The sequence below is a fragment of the Salmo trutta genome, chromosome 18 (genome assembly GCF_901001165.1).
Source record: "Salmo trutta chromosome 18, fSalTru1.1, whole genome shotgun sequence".
Classification (NCBI taxonomy): domain Eukaryota; kingdom Metazoa; phylum Chordata; class Actinopteri; order Salmoniformes; family Salmonidae; genus Salmo; species Salmo trutta.
In genome coordinates this window covers 48690521-48717718 of record NC_042974.1, presented here as the reverse complement: position 1 = coordinate 48717718, position 27198 = coordinate 48690521, and the positions used below count along the sequence as shown (strand labels likewise).

Sequence of the window (27198 nt, the reverse complement as noted above, 5' to 3'; positions counted from 1 at the left end):
GTGTTTTAAATGTCGACACTACATTATGAGAGTACCTCATCAGAAAATAATGATAGTCGAGTGGAGAAACATACCCACATTCTCTGCAAATAGCTGCCTTAACTGCCATATGTTTGAGCTAGGTACTATTTTGCTCAGAATGAAAATAGTTCCATGCAAGCCAGATCCCTAAAGCATATACAAGCCTTTAATAGCCCAGAAAAACTCTTAATCTATGGCCCAATATTGCATTTCACATTTGGTCAGCTTTTATCTAAAAGCTTTATTCCATATTATGGATATTGCTTTAGGGACCTTTGTGCCCCACCTGGAAGATAATCTGTAGGGAAATACTGTTGTTCTATAGGATGACAATGTTCCAGGTTAAATGTCACTTGCCTTGTGCTGCTCGATAAGAGCCCTGAGGGCATCCTCGTCGTCGGGCAGGGTGCCATGGAAACGGAGGCTCTGCTCAGCCTCGGCCAGCCACTCCAGCAGGATATGGACCGTAGAGTGGAACTCCTCAGCCTGCAGCCAGAGGACAGGGGACAGAGAGGTTCACCAACACACAGGTCTCCAAAAAGCATTCCTCTAAGCACTCAGCCAAGTCCTAATGGTTGCGTTCCAGGATAGTTTTTTTAGCAGACACACTGCACTACTCAGTAGATTGCTATGATCATATGAATGATGTTCCTAAGATGTTTCACAGATCTCTTTTTTTATATCAACCCATCCACCACTCCCCAAAGATTTGTTAGATCTGGTCATCTGCGAAACTGAATAAAAAGATGACCTGCAACGCCAGAAATGTAATTTGAATAGGTGATATAGAGAGGTTTGGCATAGTGAGAGTCCTACCTGACACAATGCCTGTTCCAGCCGGGTCTGTTTAGACACTGAGCGGGCGCACACAGTCTCCCAGCGAGCGCTCAGCTCCTGCATCTGAGCTTTTACCCAGGATGAGTCTTCATGGCTGCTCTCAATCAGGTCCTTAGCCGAACGCTTCAGGGCCGCAACGCTCCCCGTCCTCTTCCCCAGCTCCTTCTGGAACACCTGGAAGATACGTCAGGGAGAGAACTAATGAGACACGACACACAGACGCAGAGATACATGTAAACAAACACACAGACACAGAGAAACATGTAAACAAACACACAGACACACATACATACGCATACTGATCATGTTTCCCAATAACCACAAACTCCATCTATCCATTATTGAATATACAGCTCTTTGCCACATCACAAGTAATTATTGCTAGAATATCCCTTGTGCCAATATAAATTACACCAGTTTATACAAACAGTCATCTAGCACCATTTCCCTTAGGGCTAAGCTGTGGTCCTAAACAAAATAACCTAAATCAACACTGATTGTGAAAAAAAAGATTAATACAGTTCAACAGGGCTGAAACCTATCCAGCTAACACACTAACATTGTGCTAAAAGCACTTCCAATTTGAATAGTGTTGGGAAGGTTATTTTCTAAATGTAATCTGTTACAGTTACTTGTTACCTGTCCAAAATTGTAATCAGTAATGTAACTTTGGATTACCCAAACTCAGTAATGTAATTGGTTTACTTTCAGTTACATCCATCAAACGTATTTGGTGTGTCATCATAGTGGTCTCTGATTTGTGGTCAGACTCGCTCCGGTGGAACAAACTTAAATTTGTGCCTTTTTTCAATGCTGATTTGAATGTGATGGAGAAAACAAAAAGGTGTCATCATGTACTGTTTTGCAAATATCCAAGAAGTAATCATCTAGTTTTTTTAAAGTATCTGTAATCTGATTACATGTAACCGATTACATTTAATCCAATTACAGTGGCTTGCGAAAGTATTCACCCCCTTGGCATTTTTCCTATATTGTTGCCTTACAACCTGGAATTAAAATAGATGTTTGGGGGGTTGTATCATTTGATTTACACAACATGCCTACTACTTTGAAGATGCAAATATTTTTTTATTGTGAAACAAACAAGAAATAAGACCAAAAAACTGAAAACTTGAGCGTGCATAACTATTCACCCCCCAAAGTCAATACTTTGTAGAGCCATCTTTTGCAGCAATTACAGCTGCAAGTCTCTTGGGGTATGTCTCTATAAGCTTGGCACATCTAGCCACTGGGATTTTTGCCCATTCTTCAAGGCAAAACTGCTCCAGCTCCTTCAAAATGGATGGGTTCTGCTGGTGTACAGCAATCTTTAAGTCATACCACAGATTCTCAATTGGATTGAGATCTGGACTTTGACTAGGCCATTCCAAGACATTTAAATGTTTCCCCTTAAACCACTAAAGTGTTGCTTTAGCAGTATGCGTAGGGTCATTGTCCTGCTGGAAGGTGAACCTCCGTCCCAGTCTCAAATCTCTGGAAGAGTGAAACAGGTTTCCCTCAAGAATTTCCCTGTATTTAGCGCCATCCATCATTCCCTCAATTCTGACCAGTTTCCCAGTCCCTGCCGATGAAAAACATCCCCCACCATGCTTCACTGTGGGGATGGTGTTCTCGGGGTGATGGGAGGTGTTGCGTTTGTGCCAGACATAGCGTTTTCCTTGATGGCCAAAAATATCAATTTTAGTCTCATCTGACCAGAGTACCTTCTTCCATATGTTTGGGGAGTCTCCCACATGCCTTTTGACAAACACCAAACATGCTAACTTATTTTTTTCTTTAAGCAATGGCTTTTTTTCTGGCCATTCTTCCGTAAAGCCAAGCTCTGTGGAGTGTACAGCTTAAAGTGGTCCTATGGACAGATACTTTAATCTCCGCTGTGGAGCTTTGCAGCTCCTTCAGGGTCATCTTTGGTCTCTTTGTTACCTCTCTGATTAATGCCTTCCTTGCCTGGTCCTTGAGTTTTGGTGGGCGGCCCTCTCTTGGCAGGTTTGTTGTGGTGCCATATTCTTTCCATTTTTTAATAATGGATTTAATGGTGCTCCATGGGATGTTCACAGTTTCTGATATTTTTTTATAACACAACCCTGATCTGTACTTCTCCACAACTTTGTCCCTGACCTGTTTGGAGAGCTCCTTGGTCTTTATGGCGCCGCTTGCTTGGTGGTGCCCCTTGCTTAGTGGTGTTGCAGACTCTGGGGCCTTTCAGAACAGGTGTATATACAGTATACTGAGATCATGTGACAGATCATGTGACACTTAAGATTGCACACAGGTGGACTTCATTTAACTAATTATGTGACTTCTGAAGGTAATTGGTTGCACCAAAGGGGGTGAATACATATGCACGCACCACTTTTCTATTTAAAAAAAATATATAATTCTTTGACAAGTAATTTTTTTCATTTCACTTCACCAATTTGGACTATTTTGTGTATGTCCATTACATGAAATCCAAATAAAAATCTATTTAAATTACAGGTTGTAATGCAACAAAATAGGAAAAATGCCAAGGGGGATGAATACTTTTGCAAGGCACTGTACATGTTACTCCCCAACCTTGCTTCTGCACCCCCATGAAGTCATCTGGATGAATTTGAAGGCCATATATGGAGGGTGACTAAACCAAGCTCTGACTGTTGATCTACTTCAGCGCAGTGACTCAGATATCCTGCCAGGACATGCACCCTTTATTTCTCTGTGCCTCAGCAATCTCTTGTCTCTGCCAATTCAAACCAGCGTTTTGTCACATAACACAAGTTCCATTTCCGGGGGGGAAAAAATTACCGCTCTCGGGGCCATAATCCTATTTCATATATTTAGCCTGTGAGCCACAGGAAGGAGAATAAAATACACTGAACAATGAGAACAGGAAATCCACACACAGTATAGCTTCTGAATTTTGACTCCTATTACATGGTACACAAATAGGTAGGATATGTTTGAGCTTTAGAATCAAGTCAGATACATTTGCTTAGGCTCAGTAGGCACCTACTGCCATTGTTCCGTTGAACAAGGCACTTAACCCCCAAACTGCTCCAAGGCTACAACTCCTGTGGCTGCACAATAAAGATGTATTCTACGAATGTTTTTTTTTTTTACCTTGTGACTGTCAATGAGATTGAGGACCAGGTCTATATCTCCATGTACTGGCTGGTCCTCGGCCAGCTGAGGCTCCACTCTGTACAGCCAGTCAATCAGGGCCTGAAGGGCATCAGTAAACTGACCAGAGAACAGCAGTGCCTCCTCAAGCTTGTTTTGCCTGAGAGGAAACACAGATCATTGTTTGTGAAAATTCGTAATGACCCCTGATAGAAAACAATGATAGTTTCTGCTATTATATATGCAATATCATTACAATTTGACAGCAAAAACTTGACTGCGGCAATATGCATTTGAGAGGAATTATAGTTGAATCACAGTATATCGAAAGTCTTCACAAAGCCCACAGTTTCAGTATCCATCATCATCAAGATTAGATGACAGTAAAATATATAATAATATGCATATTATGTGTCCGATACACAGCAATGTGCAGGTCATGTCCTCTTACCTCTCAACTGACTTGCCACAGACAGTGTCCCACTTGTCCCTCAGTTCACTCAGCATGTCATCCAGCTTCTGGTTGTCGTCCTGCAGTGACGTCTTGTCCTTCAGGGCGCGTCCCGTACGACTGGTTGTGTCATACACCGAGTGCTTGCTCCCCAGCGCCTTCTGGAACTCCTGTGTGAACCAATGGTGGAGAGACATGGTCATTATATAGGCTAGTTTATCCTATCCAAGTCAGCCTGTGGCTGGTTTTTAGCCTCATCTCCAGCCGTTCAACGTTTATACGGTGTGTCTGGCAAAGAGAAACTAGTAGATTTTAGACTAGACAGCTGCACAGCCAACAATGAAATGTCCGAAATTTAACAGTAGCATAAGCAATTTGACGATGGTCTCACTTTCTGTTTTGTTATGAATTGACAGATCATCAGCAGCACAATTGAGAAACCACAGCTGAGTTATTTCTGAGTTACTACATATGATTTAACAGGTAGATTCCTTCACAGAGGATTGTCCCCCTAAGCTACAGTCTACATTCTGTCATGGATTGAAATGCGTGAGTGGCGTGTGTGATCTATTTGCTCATAAAGGACACTATGTAGTGGCTGAAACCAAAACAAGGGGTCACAATTCAAGCGTCTTTCATCCACACGGATTAAAAGTATCCAAAATCAGGTCCGTCCCTAATACATTCTGTACATCCAGGGATTATGAAAGGATTAGCAGAAACGCCTCACACACAACAGCTCAAAGACAACAACTGAATAGCCTAGTCCCTGACACCTAAATCACTCATGAATACTGTATACTATAATTAAAAACAAATATGTTTTAAGTGAGAAGTAGGCATTGGTCTGAAGATGAAAAATAATGGAAATTCACGAGCAGCACAATGTTTACTCCACCCATGCTCTACAGTACCAAGGCTTTCCAGCACACAGGTTTGACCTACTTCATTAGCTATGCTGGTCTATCGTAGTTCAAACAATGTGTATGCAGGTTGCTTAAGATTCAAACCTCAAACAGCCTAATTCATACTCTAAGAGGAAGTGTTCCCACAATAATGTGATTTGTACCGCATACAAGTTACACTTTTGGATTCTTCACACACACCACACTAATCCCATTCCACTACCTTTCCAAGCTTTTTTTTATTATATGAAAGCAAGCTTTGCTTTTATACTTACAAGACAATCATGTTTGATTGGGCAAGCTATTTTGTCTTGTAGTAATGTGGTGCCTGCCTGTATTTCCTTAAACCTTTATTTTAGCAATGCATGTCATTTAGAAAAAACGAAATCATAATATTTTTTGGTTCAGTAGGTGCCCAACATAACAACAGGTAGGTGGTGTGTTGGACACAGTCCCTCATATATAAAGGTCTACCGAGCCTGTCTCCATTCCTGATTTCTGGAACCATTAGTTTACCTGTATAATATTACCATAAGCTCAAAAACACTTGTTTTGCGAACATGGTCCTGTTTTATCAATTGCTGTGCTGATCAATGGGTATTCATTACCTCTCTCAAATGAATATGTAGCTTAAAGTTGTGTGTATTTGTATTTATTTTTGCAATAAAGATAGTGACGCTATAATAATGCACACATACAATAGGCCTATATCTAAAAATACCTACAGCCTAACAATATATACAATAAGGCCTATATCTAAACATACCTACAGCATAATGTATGTATGTATGTATGTATGTATGTATGTATGTATGTATGTATGTATGTATGTATGTATGTATGTATGTATGCATGTATACACACACACACACGTGTATACATACATACATACACACGTGTATACATACATACATTAGGCTGTAGGTATGTTTAGATATAGGCCTTATTGTATACATTGTTAGGCTGTAGGTATTTTTAGATATAGGCCTATTGTATGTGTGCATTATTATAGCGTCACTATCTTTATTGCAAAAATAAATACAAATACACATATATACACACACATACATATATATATATATATATAGAGCGGTGGAAATTTGTCCTTCAGTCTGGAGTTCAAATTGGAGATTTTTGGTTCCAAACACAGTGTTTTGTGAGACGCGGTGTGGGTGAACGGATGATCTCTGCATGTGTATATCCCACCGTAAAACATGAAGGAGGAGGTGTTATGGTGTGGGGGTGTTTTGCTGGCGACACTGTCTGTGATTTATTTAGAAATCAAGGCACACTTAACCAGAATGGCTACCACAGCATTCTGCAGCGATACGCCATCCCATCTGGTTTGCGCTTAGTGGGACTATCAATTGTTTTTCAACAGGACAATGACTCAACACACCTCCAGGCTGTGTAAGGGCTATTTGACCAAGAAGGAGAGTGATGGAGTGCTGCATCAGATAACCTGGCCTCTACAATCCAACGATCTCAACCCAATTGAGATGGTTTGGGATGAGTCGGACTGCAGAGTGAAGGAAAAGCAGCCAACAAGTGCTCAGCATATGTGAGAACTCCTTCAAGACTGTTGGAAAAGCATTCCAGGTGAAGCTGGTTGAGAGAATGTCAAGAGTGTGCAAAGTTGTCATCAAGGCAAAGGGTGGCAACTTTGAAGAATCTCAAATATAAAATATATGTTGATTTGTTTAACACTTTTTTGGTTACTACATGATCCCATATGAATTATTTCATACTGTTGATGTCTTCACTATTATACTACAATGTAGAAAACAGTAGAAATAAAGAAAAACCTTTGAATGACTAGGTGTTCTAAAACTTTTGACCGGTAGTGTAGATGTCTATGTTTGGTTTAGATTTGGTCCAGTCCAGACTGGACCAAATCTGAACCAATCATAGACCTCTGTTTCAAAAGTTTGGACAGCACAGTACAGTAGAGTAGTGGTTCTCAAACTTCTCGATGGGGACCCCAGGCCGTTCCATGTCATTGATATATTCCAGAGCTAGCACACCTGATTCAACTAATCCTCAAGCTCTTGAATAGCTAGTTCAGAGCTTCAGCAAAATGTGAAACGTCTGTGGGTCCCCGAGGAGAGGTTTGAGAACCACTGCAGCAGAGCACAGTAGAGTGCAGTAAATTTCAGTAAAAAAAAGGAACTTGACACTGTTGATCAGTCAGCGCAAATTTGGATTAAAATGGTATGTACACTAGAGCCACGTCTTTCTTGTGCCTTTTGCAGCTTGTTTCTAGCCTAAAGCATTGCAGAGTTATACATCCTATACTGTACATTTATATAATCCGGGTTTTGGGGGGCATTAGCTCTCTTCCCCACCCCTAGCGCTGTGCTAACTATGTTTTGTAGAAAAATGTAGGACTGGCATTTGGACGTGAGCTTGTTATCGTTAGCTAACTTCTGTGTCAAGGTCAGCTGTTGTTGTCTGGCTCTAGCTATCTAGCTAATGGCTGAAGTTATTTGTGTAACAAACCTTCCATAAACAAATATAGCTAGATAACTGGTGTTAGCTAGCTAGCTAGAGAGGCTAGCTACTGGAATTTGGACAAGCACGCTAACGTTAGCTAATCAAAATATCTGTTTGCATTTATTGATTAACCACAGCCTGTATACTGTACCACCATTAACAGTGAGCTCCAAAGTATTGGGAGAGTGACACATTTTTTGTTGTTTTGGCTCCGTACTTTAGCACTTTGGATTTTATATGATACAATGACTATGAGGTTAAAGTGCAGACTGTCAGCTTTAGGGTATTTTCATCTATATCGGGTGAACCGTTTAGAAATTACAGCCCTTGTTGTACAACATTTTAATGTGGATGCTACCATCATTACAGATAATCCTGAGTGAATCATGAATAACGATGAGTGAGAAAGTTAGACACAAATATCATACTTCCAAGACATGCTAACCTCTCACCATTACAATAACATGGGAGGTTAGCATTTTTGGAGGGGTATGATATTGTGCATCTGTAACTTTCTCACTCATCATTATTCACGATTCATTCAGGATTATCCATAATCATGGTAGCATCCACATGAATGTAGAAGTGTTTATAAACATGTTATATTCTTATTTACAATAAAAGTGACTCCAAAATGACACAATACATTATTTACCATTAATTTCTATCGTCCACAAAATAATCTGAAATTTGTAGTGTCACAAGCTTGATATAGTCATTGCGTGCTATGAATATGGGACCAAATACTTAATTTTTTACTTCCTTAATAGACATAAGTGAATTTGTCCCAATACTAAATTGGGAGGACTATGTACAAAAAGTACTGTTGCTTGACCCAGTTAGATAGAACTCTGAGATTCGGCTAAAAAGATGTTAGCATTGTCAGAATTTTACAAAAAGGTAGCACATCATTGGTTCTTAATGGACAGAAATGAGCATGTGAGAGCAATAAATTATAAATGTAATAAAAACTGTTGCACCTACAAACTTAGTCAATCCAAAATATATTAAGTCCAATGGTCACCTTATGGACGATATAGCCTCAATTTAATCCATCATCTAGAATTTAAAATAGGTAGGCACAGAAAATACTCTGAAAACTCAATTGCTAACGACCCTGTTAAAAAATTAGGTATGTGGTTCTTGGCGAGAGGCGGGGAGTGTGTTGTGTACCTCCAATCAAGCAGATTTGCCGATATTTATAGAGATTGGCGTCATATTGCCTTAGATATGATGGTAGGGAGGTTTGAATTTAACATTGAGTTTGAAAAACAATGTCATACTATTTTGGGGGCAATAATATATAAATCCCATACCCTAAAATGGCTTTTACAGTAAAATAGTGTTAGATTTCTCTTTGTATGGTTCACTATTAAAAAACCCCCACAAAACTGTGGTTTTAAAGACAGCTGCGTTTGAAATTCACAGTTTTGATAAATGACTATGGTGCTGCTGCAGATGTTTACTGTGCTAAATGACTCTCCTTCATAAAAGTCTGACTATCGGAGGGGTCTCGCCAACTCTTCCCCCCCCCCCCCCCCCCCCCCCCCAAGGAAAAGGATTCAATGAGGTTCAGTTAGTTCAGTCACCTTGTGCTGGGTCAGCTGCATCTTGATCTTGTCAGGGTCGTTGGCGATTTCCAGCTCGGAGTCCAAGGCCTTCTCCGACTCGTCCAACCATTCCGTCAGCTTGTTCCAGGTTTCGTGGAACTGAGGGGAGAGATGTAGCAAATGAGGCTTGCGTAAACCGCACTGTGATATATGACTTCCTTTGATTTATTGTTCTATGTTTGGATGAGTAATTTCAGCGCCAAGAAAAGTGATGGGTTCGTACTAATGAAAGAGCTCTGAGGCCAGTTTGTAAAACCAGACTTCCTGTAATACTGATACAGCTTTCCTGCGATAATAAGCACCATAATGTAGTTGTGACACATCGTCTAGTCGACTTTTGTCTGCAAAGCATTAATGTACTGTACGGTATTTGACCTCACACCTCGTGACCTCACTTCTCTGTTTCTCTAAAAATGCCTATTGCCCAGTTATGTGGAAAGATGATGACGTCAACTACAGACCACCTGTCTAACTTCCTCTGTCACCCTCTCGCTCACCCCCTCTCTCCATCTCTCCTTCCACTATGACTCTCTCTCTCTCACTTATTTTTTTCGACTTACATCAATTTCATATCCCACTTCAGTGTGGCTAGACTGCTGACTCCTAGCATATCAGTTTAGGCACTGTGTACTACTGTGTAATACTGTACCAACTGTGTAGTACATCAAGTGTGCCCAAGGTGCTGTACCTGTTTGGCCCTCTTCCTGGCATCATCCAGCAGACGGCCCCTCTCCACAGACCTCTGCACCACCTTCTCCCAGCGGCCCTGCACACTGATCAGCAGGTTCTTGATCAGCACCACATCCTGCTTCTGGCTGAAGTACTTCAGGTGGGTCCCTGTCTTATCCAGCTCAACGATCTGCTCCCTGTGGGAGTTCACCTCCGTCACAAACACCTGCCAATACACACACATCAGAGGACCATGACAAATGTTACAATAGTGTTACACAGCGGAGTTGATCTTTTTTTTATACAATTTTTGTAAGTAGAATGAGCAGAGTTCTGGATGAGAGTCAAATGGCCTTGTTGAGCCGTGGTTGGCCTGCTTGCACTGCAAGCTGTCTCGGCTATGGGACCTAAGCCCATCAATTGTTTGTGCTATTGATATCATTAATACAAATTAAATCAGGATAGGAGGCTGTTTGGGTTAATTATTACATAATACTGAACACTGAAATGACAAATCATCAAAACCTATCAACAAATAAATCGATGTGTTATGTTAATTGTCTTCACAACGACACATACCTTGTGCTCATCTATCTGGAACATGATGTTTTCCAGGATGAGGGAGGCAGGAGAGGACATAGTGAGAGTCTGTTCAGCTTGGGTCAGCCAGTTGATGAAGTCCTGGAGAGAGTTATGGAATTCTGTGGCCAGAGTCAAGGCCTCCTCCAGTTTCACCTGAAGCACAGAGACAACAAAGCCACCTGAGAAACATAGCATTCTTCCTACTGACACAAACATTCACACACGGATGTGCACACACACACAAACTGACAGACAAGTTTGCCTAGCAAATACACACACTCAGACACACACACACACACATACTCTAACCTTAACCTAAAAACCTAACCTTAACCCCTAATGCTAAAACTAACCCTAGCTCCTAACCCTAACCCTTAATGTAATTCTAACCCTAACACTAATTCTAACCTTAACCCTAAACCCCCTCGAAATAGCATTTGACCTCGTGGGGACTAACAAAATGTCCCCAGTTGGTCAAATGTTTGTTCTGGTCCCCACAAGAATAGTTAAACACGTCCATACAGACACACACAAACACTCACCAAAAAACACACACAGGTTGTTTGTTCATTTGTTGCCACAGCATTAGGTAATGATTGTAATTGGTCCAAACATGACTGACCTCTGTTTAGGCAGAGGAAGTCAGCATCTCTGGACTAGCTCAAGGGAAGAGGATGAGCTATCAAAACGATGCATCCTCTACAGTTATAAAAATAGCATCAATTAGCCTTTGATTGAATCAAACAGATGTATTCAGTGTGGTCGGTCCAACAGGGAGGATGAGTTTTGCCTTTGCCAGGCAAGCAAAAGAGTACAGCTAATGCTATATCCTCATCACGATAAACAATGGGGTAATAACATTACAGTCATTACAAGCCTAATGGAAAGTAAGTACTGTCTCCGGTATACAGTGATGTCTCTTTCTCCATGTTGGTTAATTTAGCTTTAATTCTGAATGAAGTGTGCTATCTTGACAAGCTAGCAAAATGCTTAGAAAATGCAGTGAGTTAATTCGTAGAGTATGCATGGCATACAGTACAGTACACCATAGTTCAGTGGTCACCAAACTTTCCTGAGTCAAGATCACTTTCTGAGTCAAAATGAATGCCGAAATCTACCGCTCTGATTTTTTATTAACATGACTTAAAAAACGTAAGCCTATGTAACATAAACCAATTAAAAACAGTATTGTAACAATGAGGTTTGTGCAGTAAGCTATAGGCCCAATACATTATCACCGCATACTGGCTTTGCTTGAATTTACCTGCCAATGCATTGTTGTTCAGACATTTTTTTAGGTAGGCTAGGCTATATGATCACAACGGTAATAGATCCATTGGTGTATTACTTGTGAGGCACTGCTGAGTGAGCGTACATTTAAATCATTTGCTTTTTATTTTACTGGGCTGATGGTGCCTGCATCTGATGGTCAGTCAGCGAAGGGAGAGAGCAGCAGACTGAGCGTCCGTCTCTCAACATCCCTCCGCTCTCCCATTCCTCCACTGACACTGACCAAAAAAGGACACCGTCTTCCAGCTGATGGCGAAACTCAAGTCGCACCACATTATTTCTGCCTCATGCACAAATTCATGTTGTTACTCTTATAAACAGAGGAAGTGAAATATTCCTCGATATTAAAAAAGACCCAAGCTGCTAATAATAACAACAACCCAAGCCTATACATACACTTTCCTACTCATTCATTACTGCTGCAGTGCTTGTTGTAGCGCTGTGTGGAAATAGGAAGAACACACATTTTATGGCTTATAAAAGTGTTGAATATAAAGTGTTGACAGTGCTGAGTAAGAACTTAAACATGAACTCATTCATAAAAACAGCAGCTCTTAGATGTATTCGTTGACAGTCTCTCTCTAGTCATGTTTTAAATGTTTTGAAATCTCACAGTATTTTTCCATTGCTTTCTTTTGTGCCTGCTAAGTTATTGCAGACTCTGTCATCTGAGCAATCTGATTGGCCAGCGGTAGACCTATAGTGCACTTGATTTCCTCTCTAGGCCCACCGGGAAGCCAGTTTGTACCTTCAGACACACGAAATGGCAACAGTTTGCCTAACGGCGCGCAGGGAAGCTGAATTGGCTGCACCTACCACCAACAGCCCGAGACTATTTGATTAAGAGACTTGACTGAGTTAGGAACAAACCCACATCCAACCCCAGCATTCCCTTTACATCCCATCCAACGTTTCAGCTGTTCATTAGAATGTCTCTGAAGAGGACTGTTCCATGATGACTAATGAGTCAGGCACTTCCCAGTAGACATCTGATCTGCTGGGTGACCACATCCTATGTGCTTGCCAACCTTATCTGCTGTACAGCATTTATTACCACCTCATGGATTATAGGTTTAAAATGTACAGTAGAGTACAGGGTATGGAAGGGGAGTGAACAAATGCTGAGCAGTATTGTCCCACAGGGGATATAATAAATCTCAACATTATGAATCATCAGACAAGTTCAGAACACTTGGTCGCGTGTGACCCATTCTAGCCAGGGTTTCCCTAGATCATTTGTCAGACGGAGCACAATAGGCCCCCAAATAATCCCAAACATCCAGGGCTTCTCAAATTAACATTTCCAATTGAAACCAATTTAAGACGCTTTTTTTTTTACGCAGGAAGTCTGGGCAGAGCTAGGAATGGTGGCCCATTCTGAAAGGGAACACTTGATTCATCCCATCTCAGCCCAACAACGCTGCTCCATGTCGCTTTACACTCCCTACCTTTCTCTCAGCCACCTTGACCTGTACCGACTCCCTCTTGTCCTGCAGGTTCCTGAGGTCCTGCTCTGTGTTGCTGTCCTGGCCGGAGGGGGTCATGGTGAGCAGCTGCTGACCTTTGTTCATCAGCTGCTGGTAGAGCTCCTCCTTGGCCTCTAATGTAGAACATAACTCCTGCAGGAGACCAAAAACATGAGGGGCTTAAAAAATATGTCTGCTGTTAGTATTAGTGTCCATTATAAATGAGTTGTTTGGATCCTGGATGCTGATTGGCTGTCAAAGACACACCTAAAGTCATGTCATTTACCTGTGACTGTATTCAGCACATATCACAGCCTCTTGTGCCTTATTGCTTAAATAATAGCACTGAAACTGTTTTACAATTCAAATTAATGGAATTTAGACAATAAGTCTAGTATGCTTTTATTGTTGTTATTCTGTCAGTGTCCATGTCTGCTTGGTTACTGCTTCTTTACCAGTTTATTTTGTAAGCTAATATATTCCAAATCAAGTCCAAACATGATGACAGAATGAGAATACTAAGGGCAAACATAGCCAAGCTTTTCCACACGTAAATTCAAACCTTCAAATCCCAAGTAAGTTCAGAGTATTATAATATACATTTTTTCTAAACAATCTTCTGTTTTGGTTCCCATAATGCTAAATGGAAGTCCCAGAATGGAGCATTCATAGGATAACCCAGACACTCTCACTATCAGAGGAAAAGCAAACAAGAACATGTCCCCTCCAACATTCTCTGAGCACAGTCAGGGTTTAATCCATTTGTACACTTTCTTTGGGGGCTTTAATGAGTAGGACACATTATCGTACATTTCGCAACATCATTTCATTTTCACACTTCACACTTCAGAAAGAAACGCAGACAAGACCTGAGTTGCGCCCTTACAAGCCTGCCATCTGTATGAGGCCTTTTATATGGTTAAATACATACCAGATGGGCGTTAAGCTGCTCGCGGGCCGTGTCTGGTAAGCCTCCCACAGCCTTTGATGCCAACAGCTGACGCTCTGTGTCTTTCAGCCATTGCTGCATGTCTTCGATCTCGCCATGGAAACCTTGGGCCTGCAACACAATACAGCCTGAGTCAGAACAATGGACCTCATAGACGTATTGTGTGGAATTCAAGGGTGGGAAAAGGGAATGTTATGAGAAGTTATTAATTCCTCAGATACATTAATGACCAAACATGGTTTGGTCTGAGGTTATTTGACAGAGTGAACGATGGTGTCTGTGAACAGTTTAATCAATGAACATATTCAATGTTTAATTGCCTGAAACCAGCATGGCTTTTTTCCTTCTAATTGTTTTCATTAATTTAATTCCCCATTTGAACCAGATAATGTAACAATGTCTACACTCAATGTTACAATGTTGTCTACGCACCATGTTTTACATATTCATTGTACTGCATGTTTGTTTTGGAAATCCACTTTTGTCCGTAAAATGCTTCTGACAGAGCTTTTTAGGTTTACTGCGTACTAAAGTGAAACATTATTGGAAAATACATTGATTTCATTTTTGGCAACCCTTTCGCAACCCTCTCTAAAAATCAAGAGGGCTTACGTTTCGGAAAGTTTATTTCATACTCTTAAAACATTCCTTATTCCTGGCCATAAAACTGTTAGTAACAGTAGAAATATACTTAATAACAACCCTTTAAAAATTATTCAAATAAAATGACATATTCACTGGTCATTCACATTCCTTATATCACTCCTTTGACACCTCACATCAAAGCATTCCCCGAAATGTCAAAGTTATGAATAAGAGCAACTATAGCTGGGTTAGGAAAGGGGAGGCAGGAGGTGGAGGGCTTACATTATTTCTCTGTACCTCGTACTCCCACTACTCTAAAACCTTCTTTATGAATTTTTGAAAAACAACATTAATACAATCCAGCAGAGAACATCAATCATAGCTTCAGTTTCAGATATGAGTCATTATGGTGCCAGATTCCATATGGCAGCTGGGTATGGTGAAGGGGTGAGGCAGACTGAATATGAATCAGGGTGAGGTACAGATGAAGGATCTTAATTTGACCTATATTGCCACAGCAAAATAATCCTGCAGCAACATGATTTGAACGTTTAGTCCAAAATGTTGCTTGATCTGTGCTTATATTACGAGCTGGCCAAAAGTAGTCTACATGAAAAGTGCAATACTGTTAAAATAAGCATGTGTTAGTGTGAGTTTTCAGTGAATTTATGTAAACCACAAAGCTCATCTGAAAATTCTCAGCAACAAAAGAGTAATCAAATTAGGATCCTACATACAGTGCGTTATTTCATAGTTTTGACGTCTTCACTATTTTTGTACAACGTAGAAAATAGTTCAAATAAAGAAAAACCCTTGAATGAGTAGGTGTCCAAACTTTTGACTGATACTGTATACCTGAAGCAGAGCACCGTCCAGCTGGTGTCTCCTCTGCTCTGTCTTCTCCAGGATGTTCTTCCAGCGCTGGGTGAGGTTCTCCAGTTTGCTCTGCAGTCCAGAGGCTTCCTCTCCAGAGGTTGACTCCACCAGGTCAGTACCAGCCTTATTGACCACCTCCACCGTGGTCTTATGGGCCATCACATCGTTCTGGAGGACCTGGAAACATCACAGTACAAGGGATGGTTAAACACTAGGCCAGTAGGATCAAATAAATAAGGCCCAAAGATCTGATAGCACTAAACTGGAAGAAAAAAAATGATAAAAAAGAGTGAGTGTCTACTCCATACTAATGCCGTGTTCACGTCATGTCGGAAACTATATCCGACTTGCTTACTCCTTGTAGATGGATGGTACCTGAGTTTCCCACTAGGGAAGTATCAGAATCAACCAATAGGAAGCATTTTAATTCTGAGGTCCCGAGTTTCGGACATGACGTGAACACGACATAAGTATCTCTGACTGCCTATTTATTCTAATGGTTAAGTACAAATATGGTATAATCTGCTAAACTCTTATGGGACATACGTTTAGTAATGGAAAGGAGAAGACTAGATAAATCTGCTGCACGGTGGATTAAATCCCTGCATGGTGGTCCTCAACCTGACTGGTCAGACCCACATAACTTACATTTTCCACTGTCTGTGGAGGATGGCTCAAAATACACATAGCCATTAAGGTGTCAGATAGATTATAAATTATAGGGGCTTTTGGAGAGGGAAGTGAAATCGATCAAATGCATTTGAAAGACTGTGGTCTGGGCAGATTTGTATGTGCTTATAATACATGTTGTACAGCGTCGTGTACGCAGACTGTGTAGGGTTGAACTTTGATGTTTGTTGTTGTGGTTAATCAAAAGGGTTATGAGGGTCAGGAGGTCATGAAAGGGTCACGTCAAGCTGCTCTGCAGTTACTGTAGTTGCATGAAAAAAATACTGAAATAACACTTTATACGAACAGGGGGAGATATGTCTTACGTGGTGCTTGGCGAGCTCGATCTCAATGGCTTTGGGGTCTCCTGCAGCCTTCCTCTGCTCATTAAGCAACTCTTCCGTGTTGCTCATCCAGGCCAGAAGCTCATCCAGCGCATGCTGGAACTGCCCCAGAGCCAACAGCGCTCCCTCTAGTTTGTGCTGCACACAATCAGGACCAACACAAGTTCATACAAGAGTCACATGAAAATACTCCTCATGTGAACTGACCCATAATCAGTCTTTCTTTCATGGGAATGAGAGGGAAAGGGGCCTTTTCCAGTTAGAGAAACAGTACACTGTTCATTGTCTTTAAAAGGTTCTGATTAAGCAATAAAGCCAGAGGGAGTGTGGTATATGGCCAATATACCACGGCTAAGGGCTGTTCTTAGGCACGACACAACCCCCGAGGTGCCTTATTGCTATTATAAACTGGTTACCAAAGTAATTAGAGCAGTAAAAATAAATGTTTTGTCATACCCATAGTATACGGTCTGATATACCACGGCTGTCAGCCAATCAGCATTCAGGGCTCTAACCACCCAATTTACAACTGCGTTTATACAACGGGTGGGTCTAATCCTGGACGCTAATTGGTTAAAACCGCATTCCAGCCGGTGTCTATACAAAATAAGACAAATGTCTTATCTTCAACAAGTATAGCACACACTCTAGAAATAGTATTGAATTATACTTATAAGGTTCTGCTATTTTCAATCACCCCCGCTTCCCTCACCCTACTATAGTAAACCTCCAGCCCCTGTCTGACCCACCTGTCTGACCCACCTGTCTGACCCACCTGTCTGTTGATGATATTTTCATCCAGGTTGTCCCAGAGCATTTTGAGCTCGGTCATGGGCTCTTGGATGGCACAGCGGTCGTACTCCTCCGTCACCTTCTTCAGCAGTAGGCCCGCCTGGTGGTTCAGACGCTCCATCTCGATCTGGAGCTGATACGCCTCACCTTTGAACTCCTGAAACACCACGCCACATAAGGGATTGTCAAGGGAACCTGTCAATATAACTACAGGGCTATGATCTGGAAAAAACTAAACATCTGACCCTTCCAGCCTCTCACAGTGAGGTAGTGCTCATTGATAATGTACGCTCCCCACCGTTTTCTGCTCCCAATAAGTTATATTTTAATATACACTGAACAAAAATATAAACGCAACATGTAAAGTGTTGGTCCCATGTTTCCTGAGCTGAAAAATACCAGAAATGTTCCATACGCACAAAAAAAGCTTATTTAGCAAAAATGTTGTGCACAAATTTGTTTACATGCCTGTTAGTGAGCATATCTCCTTTGCCAAGATAATCCATACACCTGACAGGTGTGGCATATCAAGAAGCTGATTAAACAGCATGATCATTACACAGCTGCACCTTGTGCTGGGGACAATAAAAGGCCACTTTAAAATGTGCAGTTTTGTCACAACACACAATGCCACAGATGACTCAAGTTTTGAGGGAGTGTGCAATTGGCATGCTGACTGCAGGAATGTCCACCAGAGCTGTTGCCAGAGAATTTAATGTTAATTTCTCTACCATAAGCTACCTCCAACATTGTTTTAGAGAATTTGGCAGTACGTCCATCTGGCCTCACAACCACAGACCACGTGTAACCACGCCATCCCAGGACCTCCACATCCGGCTTCTTCACCTGCCTGATCGTCTGAGGGGGGTGCTGAGGATCATTTCTGTCTGTAATAAAGCCATTTTGTGGGGAAAAGCTCATTCCAATTGGCTGGGCCTGGCTCCCCAGTGGGTGGGCCCGTGCCCTCCAAGGCCCACCCCTGCCCAGTTATGTGAAATCCATTGATTAGGGCCTAATTTATTCATTTCAATTGACTGATTTCCTTATATAGTATGAACTGTAACTCAGTAAAATCTTTTAAATTGCTGCATGTTGCGTTTATATTTTTGTTCATTATAACTACCATTGATACAGGTCAAAAGCTTTATCAAAAGATCACTTACTGGGAGCATGGGAATCACAGGAGGTTGGTGGCACCTTAATTGGGGAGGATGGGCTCGTAGTAATAGCTAGTGCGGAGTAGGTGGAATGGTATCAAACACTTCAAACACATGGTTTCCATGTGTTTAATTCCATTTGTGCCTTTCCAGCCATTATTATGAGCCTTAGTCCCCTCAACAGCCTCCACTGATGGGAATAGCAAACATTGAGCGACATTACTTTTTTCTATTTGTTCAGCTCCTGTGCAAATGTGGATGTGCCTAAAACCACCTCCATTAACTATTCCTTTTGAGAAACACGATAGCTTTGTCTTGTTGTAGATCAAAGGACAGAAGTCTATTGCATTGCTCTCTGGAGTATTAATGACACTGCTGCAGTGTTCTTACACTGTCGTCCAATAAGGGTAGGGCATGAACTGAACATTCACAGCATAAAAACAGACGTTGTTTTCTCTGTAATGTTGACATGAAATAAATCAACACAATAACTTGGGGGAGATCAATTCAAAGTTCTTCATGATGTTTCGATCAGATACGTGTGGAAATAGATCAATGGTTTGGTCTAAGATTGCTCATACATCTAGCTAATGCATTCTATATAATACAGGAACACAATACCTTGAGTTCTTCAATCTGCTGCTTGACAGTGTCCAGGTCTGTACCCACAGGTGACATAGAATCCAGTTTGTGCTCCACGATGTCCACCCAGTCAAACATACCCTGTAGACAGAGGGAGTGGGCACCATTGTCACTGGAAGAATACAACGCTAGCTTTAAAACAGCTCAGATTTCACATTCATTATCATTAATATATCACTTAATCCACCAATTGTCATGGAAAACCAACACTGTCAACGAAAAAGAGTTATTAGCACATGGTGAAATAGAGACGGACCTTAACTTAATCACTCAAGTCTAGGATGGTTGTAAATGGGTAGTACATTTATAGCCAACAGACTACATCTAAGCCTTTTTAAACAACTTCATTAAAATTAGACACATACACCACTACAAACAATCACAACCAATATAAAGAAAACACATAAATGAAGGATCTCCAAATATAGCAACACTGCCTGTTACATGACAATTTACTTTGATCTATCTGTGCCTAGTAAATTGCTCAAAGTCATTGTAAACTCTGTCCCTTGATTCTGTCTGAGAGGTGTGAACGACGATGCTAAGTGGTAACATTAGATGGCAAACACTGATTAACAATAATACAATAACGTTGCCTGATTAATAGGTCCATTGATAGGGCCTTTGAATAACACAAAACCACTGACACTTCAATCAACATTAATTAAGACCTGAATATGTCTTGAGTAATGGGGGTGACTTTCTCTTTCCTATGAGTAAATACACAGGAGGCAAAGTGAAACTTCTGAATTCATTGAGTAATGCAACCTCAAACTACTCAGAAGTTTCGCATGACATACTAACAATGGTATTCATCTCCTAAGAGTCCAAACCACTAGCTGCTTAGTGTTAGTCAGTGTATTCAATGACAGCAAGGCAGTGTTCAGTAGGCAAGGAATGGGAGATAACGTTTTATCTGATCTTGAGCAATAAGATTTTCAATTTCTGTTGCGAAACATTTTCCCATTGTGTGCCCTACTGAACAGGTCCTGGTGTTTGACAAAGCATAGCAGCTAAATCATAACGAACAGTAATGTACCTGCAGGCCATCCTGGAACTGCATAGCAGCCTGCATGGCCTCATCCAGTCTGTCCACTCTCTCCTTCAATGCCTTGTTCAGAGTCTCCCATGCCGAGTTCACCTGGGGAAAACAACAACAAAGGTCAGGGAATAGGATCCATGCACAGCTGTTGGATACAAATACTACTCTATATGAAAATACAAATAAATAAATCATGATCAAATTAGACATGTGATTTCCCAGCATTACATATATCCTTATGTAAGTCAATAAGATATCTACAAGTACTAAGGTATCTGTCATTTAGTTAGCATTTTTTCGAGTCCGTGAGCAAAGTGATTTGTTTCTTCTTATTTAAAGGTGATGTTCTGATGTCATTGATTACCTCATCAATACTCTTCTTTATGACTGGCTTATCTGGTTCGCCACAGGCAGCCATAAGCTCCGCCCCCAAGTTCCGCACCACATCAAGCTCCTCCTGAAGCCCGTCAATCTCCTCCTTGAAGCTCTGGGAGAAAAACCAACTATCAGTCCCGAAAAGTACATTAACCTACTATCACATCAAACTGTATATAGATTACATTGGCAATGGTATCTTGTTTAAGCTGCTCCAATGGTTACATGTTACATAAATGTAAGGAACTTTATTTAACATAGCAAGACAAAAATAAATGGTACACTGTAATGCTCCTTAATCAAATCAAATGTATTTATAAAGCCCTTCTTACATCAGCTGATGTCACAAAGTGCTGTACAGAAACCCAGCCTAAAACCCCAAACAGCAAGCAATGCAGGTGTAGAAGCACCTTAAAGTGAACATATTTTGATGCTCTTTTACCTCCAGAGATTCCTGCTGCTGTTTCACCACAGAGGGGTCGACTCCAGGCTCCTCCAGCTCCCTCAGCAGGTCCTGGGTGTCCTTGATGGTAACGATGAGGGCACAGTGGTCACACCAGAACTTGTCTGCCAGGTCCATTACATCCAGCAGCTTGGCCTCCCTCTCCTCCATCAGGGCATGGATCTCATTCCAGGTGAACACCATCTGGTCCAGCTTGTCTTGCACAGCTTGGAAACACAGAGAAGTAATAGTCTTATTTATTTAGGTCTTCCAACCGTTCTGTACAGGGACGCAACTTTGGGTTTAGGAGTGGGGGGGACATAATTATTATTATTATTTTGTTTTATTATCCACTCGGATAAACACTCCAAACAGCCTACCCGACCGCTCAGAGGCGTCCGCATGGTCCTAAAGCACACCGTTGCCTTGTTTTGTATCACATTCCAATGATAAAACAGGGGGGTGGGGGGACAAAAATGCAATTTCAGGATGTGGGGGGACATGTCCACATCCCCAGTGAAAGTTGCGCTCCTGGTTCTGTAATATGGTGTGGTGTCTGGCAGTTTGAGACTAGGTCTTCAGCCAACTCATTTATTTGGCTAGAGAGAGAACTTCAGCTGCTTTTGATTGGCAGCTGATGTAGCGGCCGAGCTAGCCATCCAAACCATACACTTCAACAACAGCTGAAGAGAGTAAACAATGGGTTGACCTGTAGTAGTGTGTGGCTACAGTCATGTGCTGTACAGTCTTCCCAAACATCTCCAAAACTAGTAGTGCTAACAAGCATTTCCCACAATGATAGGTACAGGGGAAACAACAGATGTTACCTTTAGCAGATATGTCCTTGTCAGCTCCCGCTGAGCGAGCGATCATCTCCTCTCCGCGCTGCTTGAGCGTGTCGTAGGAAGGCTGCAGTTTCTCCAGGTCCACGGACACAGCCTTGTTCTCTGTGATCTGCTCCCTGATCTTCTCCACCTCCACGGAAATGGAGGGAGGCTGGCGCAGGCGCTCAGCGATCCGCTCCAGGGACTCCAGCATGGGCTCGATCTTGTCATGGAACTAGGGGGAGAGGGGAACATGGTCAAACTGGCTGCGTGGGTCTAAACAATCTACATATAATTATCAAATAAAGTACTTAAGTATTTATCCAAAGCACTTTTATTTAGTGAAATACTAAGGGTTAAGAGACTCAATCAATTAGCCACTAGAACAAGCAATCTACTACATCAATGCTCATTACATGCTCCTGGAAGAACTTCCAAACAACTAACCCTCATTTATTTTCAAAGTCAAAATCATTCAACCTAGAACAACAGGGCCATTGTCTACTTTAATATAGTAGATATAGTAGGGTTCAATATAGTAGGGTTCAACCCTGTTGAACCCAACTGACTCTGCAGGTGAAATCCACTCTCTCTGAACCAGACGTGCCCTGCTGCTACCATTGGTATTTTTGTCCTGTTTTCAAAGGAAGGATATGAATAATGTTTCCTTTCCCTCTAAGGACTTTTATAATTCCGTTTCAGCTTCAGATTTCATTAGAGCGATGTCATTATTTTGGCAGGTCATCAAACAATCCCATCCCAAAAACTTTTAAAAACATCCTTTTATCCCCAACATAAGCCATCTTAAGACCAAAGTCAAACTCACATACTTGTGTGTCCATAGAGATTTGTACCTGTATAAACAAAGGATATATAAAAACTAAATAAAATAAGTGAATGTATGTTACCTGTGTGGATTTGGATATGGCCTCATCCAACGTGGCAGCCCTCTGTTTGACATCAGCCTTGAGCTGGGCGTACAGCAGGTCGGTGGCTGTGTACTTCTCCCTGATGGGGATCCCCTCCACAGGACTCAGCTCTAGAAGCTGGGGACCCGTCTTGTTCATCTTGTCGATGTGGGGCTTGTGCTCTGCAATCAGCTCTCGCATTTGCTGTGGTGGATATATGACATTGTCAGTTAGAGAAACACAAAGACACTGTGATAGGATTTTCCCTAAAGCTTTGTAACACTAATGATCCTTTGTCTATTTCCTTCAGTGGTGTTAAGATGATCTTAGTGTGAAACTCACCCCTGATTTCACAAACAATATTAGAAAATCCATTGGCGCAGAGACAACTAGCTAATAGACTTTAAGTTGGGCTCACCCTGAGCTCCTCCTGTTGCTGTCGGAGAGCTTCGTACTCAATGGCCAGCAGTGGGAGCTGGCTGAAGCTGGTGCGGGTCTCCTGGAGCCAGGGCCACAGCTCCTCGTAAGTCTCCCAGAACTGGCTGGCCAGAGACTGGGCTCGCTCCAGCTGCAGGCAGCGCTCCGAGTTCAGCTGACTTACCACACCGTACTTCTCCAGGAGGTCTTGGATCTTGACCTGCAAAAAAACAGAACATAAAAAAACGGAGTTGATGTATGCTTCTTAGAAAAAAAAGCAAGGCAGCTGCACATGCTGGTGCAATTCATTTATCATTTAGACAGCAAGCTGCCTTCCTCAGGGTTTCTGACAGAAATCTCTATCAAAGGCCCATATGCTACGTTCATGGACGCACAAGGTTACTCTGGAGGTATTCTACCAACAACAGATGGATGTTAGGAGTTCATTCCATTATAGGACTTTTTTACCTTCAAGGCTTGCTTTTCATCCTCATCCTTGCTGTTCATGATGGCCTCGCCTGTTTTCACAATGTCATCCACAGCATCCTTGTGTCTCATGATGTCCATGGAGAAGCCCTGGTCAATCAGAGGAGGATGTTTGAATGGTAACTTACACACAGTGAACACACAGCTGCAGCACACATCATTGTTTCCTGGACTTGTTTGTTTGCACGGTGGTGGTGGTGGTGGCTAATGTCTCTACAGGCATATATACAGATACACAGTACAGGTACATGACAGACAGACTGACCTTCTGGGCCTGGAGCTGTGCTGTGGTCTGGTCCTGTTCCAGCCTGATCTCCCCCAATGACAACATCTTCCTCTCTGCTTCAGTAAGCCAGGCCAGCAAATTGTCCGCTGCTTGTTCAAACTGCACAGAAAACATCCCATCATGAATGGTACAATAGACCTAATTAAAGGTAGATTGAGCAATATGATGTCATTATACACAGCGGGGCAACTTCCTGTTCCCAATGTGGGTATGCCTCAAGGGGGAGCATAAATTGGGAAGAACTAATACGGGCAGTCCTGGAAGATTTCAATTCTATTGTTGTTCATGCCTGTAAGCAGGAAGTCCCCCTGCTGAATATAATCATGAAATATTGCTTTATTTTATCTTAAAATATATAGAAGTAAAAGAATATCTGTTTTTGGGACGTAAAATCCAGTCATGAGTTTGACAATTCATTGACGACCATGCAACATTATACCCTACTGTCTTAGGTGTCTGCACTACAATACAATTTTTAATGAGCAAATAATAAGATGCAAATGTAATCATCCTCTATAACAGTTCCCAGTGTTTAATGAACAATAATGACAGAAAACAAAGCTCCCTAGAGGCCAAAAAGAGCCTAAACAAGGGAGGATTTAGTGCTGAAAGCAGATGGGATTAAGACTATAATAGCCTCAATCACCCAGAACAGAAATTAGCATTCTGGTCAGCGGTTCCCTTTGTTGTTGAACTCATTTGAATGGCTGTGTTCCCATTTAGTATGTTATGTCTGTTCCTCTGTTTACAGTGGCCTACTGTAATGAGTGGTTGTTTTACTATACCTGCTGTGATTTCAGTATGGAGGCGTTGATCTGCTCCACATGCTGTGTGATGGTGTCACTTGCGGCCTTGTATCGGTCGTTGTCCTCTGTCACCAGCTTGTCCAGGCCCTCCCGGGCCCTCCATGGGACCAGCTCCAGCAGAGAGCTGCTCACCTCGTTCAGTTTGTCCACCTGGGGCTTGTGATCCATGGCTTCTTTCAGTAATGCCTGGGTAACACAAAGGGCCATACAGTGAGCACCAATCTATCTCTCCGTGCACTGTGTTTAAAAGTGATGTAATATGGCTGTCGTAATTCTATCCTGATGTTACAGAATATTCCAAGTAATACCATTTTGCTTGGAATACCGTAATACCAAATGACAGATTAAAACTAACCGAGGTCACAAGGCAAGTCCACATATCTGACATCACCACCAAAAAAACAAACCCAAGCAATACAAATACAGAAACTTAATAACTAGTGTTAACTGCTTCCCCCAAAAAAGTGTCAAACAAAACAGGCCTATCATTACCTTCTGCCTGTCTTGTGCCTGGATGAGCTGCTCTCCTACAGGCACCTGAGCAGCAAAGGCGGTGAGCTCAGCTTCGACATTCTTCAGCCAGGAGCTGAGGTCTTCATGGGTATGCTGAAGCTTAGAGGCCAGGGTCAGGGCCTCGTCCAGGGTCTTAGACACGTTATCACTCATGGAGTTGATCTCAGCGTATCTCGTCTTTATCCCGTCCAACTTGCCTTGGATGACAACCACCTCATCACCTACAAAAGATAAAAGAAGATACTTTAGAATGATTCATCTGAATTAATGTGCTTCATTCAAATTATAGGTAAAGTGTTAGACATATCGTCTCACCTGTTGTTTGTTTCAGCAGCTCCAATCCATTGGAAATGGCTTGATCAACATTCTGCTTCCTCAACTCAATGTCTTCATGTAGGGCCTGGACAAGACACAAAACATTAGCAACAACTCATCTGACTTAAACAGCATTAGGAACCAAGAAAGACTTCGATTTTTTTCACACAAACTAAACTTAACACGAAACTGAAAGTAACAAAGTAGTTAGATGTAACTTAAAATGACTTAAAAACGATGTAAAGAGATAAAGGATGAATTAATGTTAGGCCTGAGGAGGAGTGTGATGGTAGTAGTACCAGTTGTTCTGCACACTGCTTTTCAAGAACGTCCGTCTTGTAGTCTTTGACGGACACTTCGCTCAGCCTAGTGTGCACTTCGTTGAGCCAGTTCATGAGGGCCACCTCGTCCTCTCCAAAGAGCTGGGCATTGGCCAGAGCCTGCTGCAGCATCTCAGCCTTCCTCCTACAGCGCTCCTGCAGCTCTATGTAACTGGCTTGGGTGGAGTCCAGCTTAGACTGCACCAGCTCCTTATCGTCCACTGAGCTAACCGGCTTGAGCATCTGACCCAGGCTGACGGCCTGAACCAGGTCTTTACTGTGACCCATTATCTCCTCCTCTAAGGCCTGACCACATCACCACCACACATGGAACACACACCAGGGGGATAAACAAAAAACACACACACAAACACAGTTGGGGGGGGGGGGGAGGAATGAATACTGAACCAATAAGAAACTTAAAATTACAAACATCAACTGAATGCAAATGATGATAAAACAGGGCAACACAACAAATCATGAGAATCTGAAAACAAAGGATTGGGCGACTGAATTCACATCAATGACTGAAACATGAATTATCTTACCTTGTGCTGGGAGATCTGCACTTCCAGCTTGGTAGTCTGTGTGCCGATGGGTTCAGATTTGGCCAAGCGTTTCTCTGTGGCAGAGAGCCACTCAGACAGAGGCTCCAGTGTCTCATGGAACTGCTGAGCCACAACTAGAATGCTCTTCAGCTGTTTGTGCCTACATTACCCAGCATGCCAAGAGAGAACAGAAGAGGGACAGATGAATAATGAGACAGGTTTACTCCCTCAACTAAAGTCTGGCCTGGATGCCAAGATACTGGGTGCCAAGATAATTGTCTCCTCAAAGACCTCTGGCGCCCAGTCTCCAGATAACACAATTGGATAATTATACCTAACAACTGTCACTTACGGATGGCGGGGGAGGGTCAATTAATTCTGTCTTTAGGGAACTTATCCAGAACGCAACACCTCATTTGGCTGAATCGTCCAACCCTTTACATGAACCTTTACACGTG

The 27198-nt window shown here is 42.0% G+C and overlaps 1 protein-coding gene across 1 annotated transcript in view; it reads right to left on the bottom strand.

The window, feature by feature from the left end:
* Positions 1-27198, bottom strand: part of LOC115153423 (dystonin) — a 195299-nt gene that overhangs the window by 17928 nt on the left and 150173 nt on the right. The window contains exons 64-89 of the mRNA XM_029698858.1: positions 26741-26900; positions 26172-26498; positions 25873-25957; positions 25537-25778; positions 25024-25230; positions 24218-24337; positions 23935-24042; positions 23468-23686; positions 23050-23253; positions 22145-22376; positions 21318-21544; positions 20865-20987; positions 20498-20599; positions 19438-19539; positions 17643-17816; positions 16850-17005; positions 15834-16031; positions 14376-14504; positions 13427-13597; positions 10686-10841; positions 10126-10332; positions 9417-9536; positions 4430-4599; positions 3979-4138; positions 838-1032; positions 379-507 (exon numbers count right to left, since the gene is read on the bottom strand). Coding sequence (XP_029554718.1) covers positions 379-507; positions 838-1032; positions 3979-4138; positions 4430-4599; positions 9417-9536; positions 10126-10332; positions 10686-10841; positions 13427-13597; positions 14376-14504; positions 15834-16031; positions 16850-17005; positions 17643-17816; positions 19438-19539; positions 20498-20599; positions 20865-20987; positions 21318-21544; positions 22145-22376; positions 23050-23253; positions 23468-23686; positions 23935-24042; positions 24218-24337; positions 25024-25230; positions 25537-25778; positions 25873-25957; positions 26172-26498; positions 26741-26900 — 4423 coding nt within the window. The remainder of the gene's footprint in view (positions 1-378; positions 508-837; positions 1033-3978; positions 4139-4429; positions 4600-9416; positions 9537-10125; positions 10333-10685; positions 10842-13426; positions 13598-14375; positions 14505-15833; positions 16032-16849; positions 17006-17642; positions 17817-19437; positions 19540-20497; positions 20600-20864; positions 20988-21317; positions 21545-22144; positions 22377-23049; positions 23254-23467; positions 23687-23934; positions 24043-24217; positions 24338-25023; positions 25231-25536; positions 25779-25872; positions 25958-26171; positions 26499-26740; positions 26901-27198) is intronic.